A 10991-nucleotide genomic window follows, 5' to 3' on the forward strand; every position below is an offset into this window, starting at 1 on the left:
CTGATATTTTATCGGATCTTTGGGGGCCTTTTGTTGCAGATTATTTTGACATTGTTTCCACAGATCCATGTTTAGTGGCTAAATGGAAGAATATTCCTCCCTTGCCTATTGATAACGATCCTAGACTTGCTTTTGTTAAAGAACTTCACAAAAGACCTCTTGTTTTTCACAATAAGGATGACTCCTTGGTCTAGATGAAGAATGCTTCAAGTGCATATTCAGTAAAAGATGGTTATAATTCTTTGGTTCAGATTTCTTCATCATTTTGCTGGCCTACTAAGCTATTTTGGCATCGGACTTGTCTTCCTAAGGCAAGGTCTTTTTCTTGGTTGGCAGTCCAGGATAAAGTCCTCATTGGGGTGCCATTGGATAGGCTTGGGATTACAATAGTATTTCCTTGTGTTTTTTGTGGCTATAGTATGAAATCTATGGACCATCTTTTCCTGCTCTGTCCAATTGCTTCTGAGTGTTGGTATTGGTTGTTTGGCATGCTTGGTTGGTCTTCTTCTCTTTGCCCTAATCTATTTTCGCAATTCATGGCTTGACCCTTGTTGTTCTCCTCTTTGTTTTATTCATCTCTTTAGGTTGTGGCCCCATTACTGGTGATCTGGAATCTTTGGCTTGAAAGGAATTCTACGATTTTCAAACATAAATCTGCCACCCTTACTGATGTGATTGGTAAAATCCAAACCTCCATTTGTGAGGTGGTTCTTTCTTTCATCCATAAAAAATTTAGATCACCTCAGGTCTTTTTCTCATTGGAGCAATTGGGTCACTTGGAAATGGTCTTTGCTTCATCTGATGCCTTCCCATGGGGCTATATCAGCTGGACTATCTTCTCTTGTTAAACGTAAGATGGCTAAATGGAGCCCTTCCCCCTTCCCTTCATTCATACTACAGTTTGATGGGGCTTCTAAGTGGAATCTAGGAAGGTCTGGTATTGGAGTAGCTATTTTTTATCATTCTTCTAAGATCATCAAAGCCATGGGAAAACACATTGGTTAGGGTACTAATAATGTTGCTGAGTTTCAAGCTTTATCCTTTGGGCTTGATCTCACTATTTCATTGAATATTAAAGATATTGTTATTGAAGGAGACTCAATGGTGGTTTTTCAGGCGGTTGTTGCCAAAAAATATCTCTCTTGGCATTTGCAGTATTTTTTAGAACACATTCTTGTGCAATTAAAGTGCTTTTCCACTTTCTCTATCTCTCATTCTTTCAGGGAGATCATTGTCATTGCGGATTTCTTGGCGAATAAGGCTATTGCTGAGGGTGCTGATTTCCTAAAGGTTTCTCCTTCAGACAGTCCAGTTTCTTGCATGAAGCTTCTTTCTTAGCAAGACCTATTTTCAAAAACCTCCTTCATTTTCTATGCTTGATGTGGTTTTCTTTCGTTAGTGTCTACAGTGAAGGTGTTGTTCTTTGGGACAATATCTTTGTTGTTGATATTTCTTGTTAGAATTTCCTCATGGAGTAGGGAGATTGTTGTGGCTTCTCTTACCGGGTTGAGATCCTCTTTATGGTATTGTCTTCTCTCGTCTCTTTGCTTTGTGTGATTTTTACTTCCCTATATGGCTATAGGGGGGATGTTGTCCTACCTTATGGCAACATCTTTGTTGTAGCTATATCTGGCAGTATCTCCTCACTAAGTATGGAGGATGGAGGGGTAACTTTTGATTGGCTGATACTTTTTGTTTTGGAGGGGCCTTTGTTTTTCTATTTATCTGGCTATGTGCTTGTTCATTGGGGATTTCCTTGTCGGTGGGCATCTCAGTTTCCTTTTGATGGCATTCAGATTTTGTTTCGTGTACTAATTGGTATCGACCTTCAACTCTACTCATTACATGCTAATCATTGTCTATTCGACAGGGGTATGTTAATTATATCTGTTTGATCCTCTGCATTTGTTAGCAATCATTTTAATTTGTGATTGGAAGTTGGTTCCTTTCTTGAGGGGCTTCGTATCATGATGAAATAAGTTGGTCCTTTCTTTGAATCATCTGGAATCGTGGTTGATCTTATATTTTGGGAGTTGCAATTTAATGATTAGGGATGTTGTGAGGCATGAGTTTATTTCATCATTTGTTGAGCAACTTCTTCCTCATTGCTTTTTCTTATGATGGAAGGTTAATCATGATCTGGTTGTCTCGTTCTCTATTATATTGTTGGTGGCATGCAGATATGGCATCCATTCTGTCTTTGCATTTATTCTTACTAACACAAAATGCTTTGTTTTTTATAGAGAGTTTTGGTCGAAATCGGTGGCTTTTGGCTTTTTTTGAGGAATTGGAAAGAGCAGTTAACATGGTGTTGCAGATGGTTTCTTATTTTGCTATTATTTATTTGGCTTTTGCTTTGGATTATTCTATGGATCGGTCTCATCTTGCTTCCTAAGGGTTTTCATCATCCTTCTCTTGTTTTTATCTAGATTGGCATATGTTTGCTCACCATATTTGTGATGGAAGGATCACTTATTCTTGGTTCTCTTCTCGCTTTGAGTTTTGTTCTCTTCAGAGCCTTGGACTCATGTGATGTGTAGACAGGTTGGACATCATTGGCTCCATTTTGAGATGTTCTCTTCTAGACTAGTTTTCATAGCTTCTTTTATATCTAATGCGGTTGGCTATGTATCTGGGGGGTTTATTTGGAATGCCTATGGGCTTTTGTATTGGGTAGATAGGCTTATGTTCTCTTGAGCAATACTGAAAGGTTTTCTTACTGGTTCTTTCCCTTCAGTGCTCTTTGAACCAGACACCTGTAAAAAACTAAAGATTTAATATAATTTTAGTGGTTCCATCCACTTTTAAAAAAAAAATTAAAAAAAAATGACTGAAAATGGTTGCCTTTGGAATACTTGTAAGGCGAATTTAGAAGGTACAATAGTAAAGCTACAGAAAAAACTTAATGAAACAAAGATTCTGGCCCATGATAATCAAGCCAAAATAAGGAGAGAAAAAGCTGAGTTGGAAGATAATTTTAATCAATCCATTAATGATACTAAACTATTAAAGGAAAAATTGGCTGAAGATAGGCACGCGTGGGATACTTGTAAGGGAGAATTTGAAGTTGCAATTCAAAAACTGCAAAATGATGAAAAATGAAGCGAGAATGCTAAGCCAGAAGTATGAAGATTTGTGGTCTCAATTAGGACAAGAAAAAAATGAGTTGGAAAAGACTCTTAAAGGGCTACAAAATGAAATCGATGAAACAAAGAAGATTTGTGGTCTCAATTAGGACAAGAAAAAAATGAGTTGGAAAAGACTCTTAAAGGGCTACAAAATGAACTCGATGAAATTAAGATTTTGAGAATAAAAGACCAGGAGCTGTGTAATGTGCTAAGAGAAGAAAACAATCGTTTAGGAAATAAATTGAAACAAAGCAATGACAGGATTGGTAAATTAAATACAAAATTTAAAGAAGCGGAGCTATTGTGGGTTCGTAATAAGGACCATTTGGAAAGCAGACTTGCGGATGTGCAGTATGAGAAAGAGACATTGATCCAGGAATATAGAGCTCTGTGGGCCCATTTAAGAGATGAAAAATATGAGTTGGAAGACAAAGTGACAGAATGCAGTGATAAGAATAAGGAATTGCATAAACAGATGAGAGAAGATTGCCGCTTTTGGGAAGCTTGTAAGGCAAAATTTGAAGACTCTGCTGCAGGGCTACAAAATAATTTTAATCAATCCATTAGTGAAACTGAACAATTAAAGGAAAAATTGGTTACTTGTAAGGGAGAATTTGAAGTTACAATTGCAAAACTGCAAAATGAGGTTAATGAAGTGAGAATGTTAAGCCATAAGCATGAGGATTTGTGCTCTCAATCAGAACATAAAAAATATGAGCTGGAAAAGGCTTTTATACGGGTAAAAAATGAGCTTGATGAAACAAATATTCTGAGACAAAAAGACCAAGAACTGCGTAATGTGCTAAGAGAAGAGAATAATCGGTTAGAAAATAACTTGAAAGAATGCAATGATAGGATTCGGGAATTAAATAGAAAAATTAAAGAAAATGAGCGGTTGTGGATTACTAATAAGGCTGATTTTGAAAACAAAGTTGCAGGTCTGCAGCCTGAGAAAGGGATATTGAGCCAGGAATATAATTTTCTGTGGGCCCATTTAACAGATGAAAAAGATGAGTTGGAAAACAATTTGAGAGAATGCAACGATAGGAATAAGGAATTTCATGCGCAGATGAGAGAAGATTGCCGCTTGTGGGAAGCTCGTAAGGAAAATTTTGAAGATTCTATTGCAGGGCTGCAAAATAAGCTTGATTTGATGACTAATGAAGGAAGAATTTTGAGCCAGGAATACGTAGAGTTGTGCATTGAATGTGAATTTTTGAAGGCACAGCTGGGAGATTATAATGATATACTAAGCTCTATGGAAGATGAAACATGGAACCTAATCTCTCTCTCAGAAAGCAATGCAAAGACAGTGGAAGCTTTGCAAACTCAAGTGCAATTGATCACCCATGAACAAACACATTTGAGCAAGAAAAATGAAGAACTGACTACAGAAAATGAATCTCTGAAATTGAAATTGGAAGAACTGACTTCTGAAAATGAGGGGTACTCACTTAGATCTACGTCAGCAAGCAGGGAGGAGGCTTTGATTCAAGAAAATGGTTTATTGAAACAACAAGTCCATGAGCTTCAAAATGGGTTTCCACTGATGAAAGATTATGAAGGGGTTTCCACTGATGATATGCTCGACTCAGCATCACGGGAGAGGCAATTACTCACATCTCTATCAGAAACCACTGATAAACTGATGGAAGATTTCATTATAGAGAATAGAACAGTGAAACAGGAAGCCTTTCAACTTGATCAAGAAAACCAACAATTACAAAAGGACATATTGAGTAAAAAGTCATTACTTCACACAAAAGATGGCAAAATTGGAGATTTGAATGCAAAAATGACTGATCTTAAGAATGCGATTGAAGTGTTGGAAGAGATTGGAAGAAAAAATACTAAAGTACTGAAAGAAAATGGAGGTGTAAGGGAAGAGCAAGTGAAGAGAAAGGAAAGCGAGGAGAAAAGGAAGGAGTGTAGTGGGAAGGTTTCTTGGTAATTTGATGTCTAATGTAGACAGACGTTATCTGCTTCCACAAAGAGTATCATTGGTTTGGTGGGATAGTATAAGTTCTGTGACAAATGTATTACTCTGGAAGGGCAATGTCTCCAATTATTCAATTCGTCCGTACGTACGTTTTTTAAATTCTGGTTGATGTATACTCGAACAATTCCTTCACTGCAATAAACTGCAATACTCTAAAATTCGTTTTAGAATTCATTTATGAGATATTGTATTTTTAATTGATGTATGATTTTTGAATTCTGATTGATGTATAGATTTGTATGCTTAAACTTCAAAATGTGTTCAACCTAACATAATTACAACCATCAATGATGAGAGAAGTTAATTAAGAAAAAATTTAAATTTTATTATAGGGTTTTGAATAATAAGACGACCTGTAATCCATTATTATATCAATCACGTATAAGAGCTATGTTACCCTTGTCATTCAACATATGCATTATCCAAATATGTTGTATAATTGTTTATTTATCTTCAATATTAAAACAAAAATAATGAAATCAAAATCTAAAAGTATAATCAAAAGATAAAATTATCTTATAGTTCCAAGGAGCCTCCAAAACCAATAATTTATTAGAGGTGTGGAGATCAAATTTTGATGAAATTCTGCACATGTCAAATATACATATATTACATTATTAATTTTCTCATGTACTTTTAACTATTCATTTATCAATTAAACAAATTAAACCAATATTTACACTAAGATTTTTTTTATTGAGAATTGTAGAGCAAGAATATGTTATTTATACAAATATAATACTCTAGACGAGCAATGTCTAGAATAATTCAATTCATTTGTTTGAATTTTGATTGATGTATATTCGAACTATTCCTTCATTGCAATAAATTGCACTACTCTAAATTTCATTTTAGAATTCATTTTTGAGATATTGTATTTGTAATTGATGTATGATTTTTGAGTTTTGGTTGATGTATATTCAAAATTTGATCTCGAAATTTGTATGCTTAAATTTTAAAATGTGTTCAAACTAACCTAATTACAATCACCAATGATAAGATAGTTTAATTAAGAAAAAAATTAAATTTTATTGTAGGCTTTTGAATAATAAGACGACCTCTAATCCATTATTATTATATCAATAACCTTGATAATCCATTATAAGAACTATGTTACCTATTCCTCATTCAACATATGCCTTATCTAAAGATGTTGTAGAATTGTTTAATATATCTTCAATATTTTTTAATAATAAATGAAATCAAAATCTAGAAGTTTAATCAAAAGATAAAATCATCAACTTATAATCTCCCAAGGAGGCTCCAAAACCAATAATTTGTTAGAGGTGTTGAGATCAATTTTGATCAAATTTGCACATAGTTAGTTATACATATATTACATTATTGAAACTCCTTGTAGATATATCAATTAAAAATTAACCCAATATTTACTCTAGCATTTTTATTCTAGAATTATATAACAAGAATATTCTTTTTATACAAATGACAATATAATTATCCTAGAAAAATAATTTGAGATACATTATGCTAGAAAATTATTCACACATAATTTCAAGTATTAATAACTTCAAATAAAAGTACTTATCTTTAGAACTTACATTGATTTGACTATGATATATGTCACCATTGTATTAGAGTCTTAAGTTCTAGAAGGTGAGTGATATTAGACTATTGAAATATTTATGTCTTGTCAACATATTTGAACCCCATTGATAGATTCATTATGACAAATATTGTAGTTTTGATTTATATTTGCAAAAGATTTTAGACTTATAATAAATGAATGGTGATGCTAAGGAATACATTTGGGAGTTTACTAGTTGATTATTTTCTTCTAAATATTGAATCTCTAAATTTTAACATAAAGATTTTAAAACATTTATAACTAATCATGTATGTTTTAAATAAGAACTATTCAACTATGAGGACCAATACCACTAAAATATTTCTAGAGTGAGAGTGTTTGAGTCAAGTGATTTAATTTAGATAAGTGTTAAGTCGATATTAAAAACTTTGAAATATTATATATCAATTTGATGCTAATTTGATAGTGTTATTTAATTTACTATGTTAATTGATTACTTTAAATATCTTAGTAAATTACCACATATTTTTTTTGCAATGGTTATTAAAATTTATTGGATAACAATGTATATTCTATATTGTTTTTCCTACAATATTAACTATAATTGAATAACTACAAATAATTAAATATCTTAGAGAGAAAAGAGCACCACATTAAAATAATAGAGCTTATTCAAGGAACTTCATTATTACCAATTATACTCATCTACTTCATAAACTCATAATCAACATGTCAAAAATTAGAATATAATATCAATTGCTAAATAAAAAGTACACCAACAAAATATAACATTTAAAGTAGATTGGAATTTGACAAGATACATATCTTAGACACATTCTACATACATTAGAATCAAATGCATTAGCATTTCTCCAAGCTTCTTAGGAATGGCCTGAACAGATTGATTGATAGCATTTTTACTCAATCTATAGAAAAAGATATTTAAAATAAAAACTACAACACCCAAATTTTAAAAAAAAAATTTATACATATATATCACCTTTAAAAGTTCATTACTCCTCATTCCAATCTTTTTCATCCCATATACTCTTTGTCCTTAAGTAATTTTTATCTTGGTCTTGCTTTTTTATTAATTGTTTATCCCAAAGAATACACTATTTCGTTATTGAACATAATTGTAAGTGTAAATATTATTTAATGCATTATGCATATAGATATAAACATGAAATTTGGCTACTTGGGTGTCCTAGTTAGAGATGGTAAACTTGCCATACCTTACAATTTTTTAGGAAGCTTGCTAGAACTCCCTATTAGTGGGAGTCAACTTATTTTTTTGCATTATTCATGTTGATAATTGCTTCCTTTCTCTCTATATGTATACCTCATTCTTGGATTGATTTATATACTTATTTACCCAATTTGATGTTCTCTTTTACATTAAATTGTTCACTTATAATATCATAGATCAAATATGTTATTTTTCATCCTATCTAGCTCAATTTGATACTACAATATATGTAGAGATTCTAACAAATTCTACATGGTATTAGAGTAGATCTATATTTGATTGTTTGTTTAATATTTTTTTTAGTTAGTTTTTAGAAAATATTGGTGCATGTGTATTAGTAAAGGTTGTGGATATTTTGATGAGGAAAAGAGGTTACAAATTTGTTGGTATATCTACATGTATGCAACCTGTAAGTGAGATTGATCTTTTAATAGTTTTTTAACGTCATAAATTATCACTGGGCCAATTTACAAATCATGTTTGTGCCCCTAATCTAGCATGTCTACATCTCATCTCTTATTTGGGTCTGTTCAATGCCTTAACTCAAGTTCTAATGCCATATACACCTACCAAATGACTCTCTAGAGGGGTGTCCTCATCTCTGGGACTAAATCATGGTTCTTGATGGAGGAGAACTAGGGCATCCTGGTTCTAGGACTAGAGCATCTAGTTCCCTAGTTCCCCTCAATGGGGCCCAATTTTCAAATAAAGGATGGAACCTATCTCTTGAGTGGGAAATTAAATTGGTGGCTTGATATGAATTTTGGAGGTTGGCCTAACTAGTACATTGACCTAGGGTCTCAGATATAAAGACATTTAATCAATTCACTTCAATCTAAGTCTCCATCTCCAAGCACTCAAGTGCTCTTACATATGTGAAGTGTTCATCAAGCATTTTCAGAAGTCTTCAAGATTGAATATTCTTCATTCAACCATTGTGGAGAAAAATTACATCATTCATATGCAAGCATGTGTGTGTCATTAGGGTTTTGTCATGTTCATGCCATTTCATACAACATATGTTATTACATTCAAGAAGCAAAGTGGCATCATCAATAATTGTACATCTCTATCCTTAAAAGAGTATTTTTCCCCAAAGTGAATCTAATAAGAATTCTCATCTCTATCCTTGTTGATTTTTGGCTAAATCTATTAGGCTCTTCTCTCTTTTAATATAATGGTACCTAAGCTTAAAATTAGTGGTTTCTACTACATCTAATCGTGGAAACCCTAATTTTTCACCATTGCAAGTTTGATATTTTAATGAATTATGTGGAGACAATGATTTAGAACTTCATGTATTAAAATTTCTTTAATATTATTAGACCATTAATATCAATTTTAGGTTAGATTTTTTTTAACTCTATTTGGTTGTGCAATTGTTTTTATTTTGGTATTTAGATCCTAGTGTGTAGATCTCGATTGAACACTTGAGAAAACCGACATCAAAGATATGAAAGAATGTATTGAATATTTTATTATAGACCCATGACATTAATTTTATTGATAAAATATATATAAATTAATAGTAACACTGTTGGGTGAATATTTTGTAATCAACTAATTGATTACAAAATGGTTCTATCTATCACAACATAATGAGATTGAATCTCTCCTCTTAGAAAAGTGAGGCTTACTTCTTATTTCGAACTAAGGACAACTATTACTTAATTAAACTAAGTTCATGGGATGTTACATTCATCCTATTCTTTCCTTTCATAATAGATGTTATCATTTTACAACAAATTTTAATTACATTCCTATGATAGATACATGTAATGAACTACAAAATAACAATTGGAGCAATAATAATTGATATATACTCTAGTTAGACAAAAGAATAACTACAAAGATACCAACAAATTTCAATATTTGAGAAGCCCATAAAAATACAACATTTTTTGTTACTTCTTATGTAGATTGTATGAATAAAGATGTAGTACATGTGCAACCTAAAGTCTTCAACACATGTCACAACCTAATCAACTAAACATAAATAATAATATGGATCTCAAAGTCTTCAAATTACTGCTAGTCTATACACATAAAATAAATTCCCAAATATAATAATGCATCTCAAAGGCTACAAAATCAGATTGGAGCTACTTCTTGTAATGGTGAAAAATTATTAGGGTTTCCACCATAAGAAGTATAAAAACCTCTAGTATTTTTTCTTTAGGACCACTAGCAAGGATAAGGACTGAAAATACTAATTGGATTCAAGGGATGGATTTGATTGTCTTTTTTTGTGTGTTGAATTGCCGAAATTAGGATGAAGTGTTGAAAATGAAGGTAAAAACATAGAAACAGTGAGCTACAGTAATTGGATTGAGGCACACACCTGGATTTGAGAAATATAAGTTGATTTGAACATGATCTTCAAAAAAGCTCCAAAAATATTGGAAGCAGAGCGAAATTCATCCTGGTCCTCTAAACTTTTCGCACACCAAAGGGAGTTGGTGCATCTCTGCAAATAATGTTGATTTTGAAGATTGCAGCTCCATACGTACTTCCTACACACATGAAGAAAAGGAAATAGGTTGGGAATGGGGATTTGCCTAAGTGAAACCTAGGTTGAGGAATCAACCTTGAATAAAATGTTGCAAATACTAAAATAAATAATGAAAGGATATACCTCACATCTGCAATGATTAATAATGATGCTTTTCTTCTTTAATGTAATCACATATGTTGTATAAAATGGCAAGCACATGAAAAAACCCTAATCACACAGACATGCTTGTAGATGAATGATGTAAAGTTGCTCCATAATTGATGAATGAAGAATGCAGACTTAAAAGAACTCTAGATATTTTTGATGATTATAATTTTGCCCTTGTATCATTGCCTCATTGTTGTTGTATATTGAAATGAGAGGGGAAAGCCTCCTTATATACTTTCCTATCGAAAAACATGTTAATTTGCTGACATAGGCTAACATGGAGAGGGGTTTCTTGCCCAAATAAGGAGAACCAAAGCATGGTGCCTTGGTCCTAGTGAGGACCAAAGCACCATGCCCTAGTCCTACCCTATTTTAAGGCTAGACTAAGGGGCCATGTGGTGTATAAA

The 10991-nt window shown here is 32.5% G+C and overlaps 1 protein-coding gene across 1 annotated transcript; it reads left to right on the plus strand.

Moving 5' to 3' along the window:
- Positions 1-2826: 2826 nt before the first annotated feature.
- Positions 2827-5079, plus strand: LOC131042603 (uncharacterized). Its single transcript, XM_057975913.1, has 2 exons — positions 2827-3049; positions 3218-5079. The coding sequence occupies exons 1-2, from the start codon at positions 2827-2829 to the stop codon at positions 5077-5079; spliced, it is 2085 nt and encodes a 694-aa protein (XP_057831896.1).
- Positions 5080-10991: the final 5912 nt, after the last annotated feature.

This window comes from Cryptomeria japonica, chromosome 9, assembly GCF_030272615.1.
Source record: "Cryptomeria japonica chromosome 9, Sugi_1.0, whole genome shotgun sequence".
In the NCBI taxonomy this organism is placed as follows: Eukaryota; Viridiplantae; Streptophyta; class Pinopsida; order Cupressales; family Cupressaceae; genus Cryptomeria; species Cryptomeria japonica.

What these genes read in the sequence shown, in the direction of transcription:
- LOC131042603 (XM_057975913.1), top strand. Translation starts at nt 2,827, where the DNA reads ATGACTGAAAATGGTTGCCTTTGGAATACTTGTAAGGCGAATTTAGAA. An exon ending in TAGGCACGCGTGGGATACTT is followed by an intron (nt 3,050 to 3,217) that starts GTAAGGGAGAAT and finishes GAAACAAAGAAG; the next exon opens with ATTTGTGGTCTCAATTAGGA.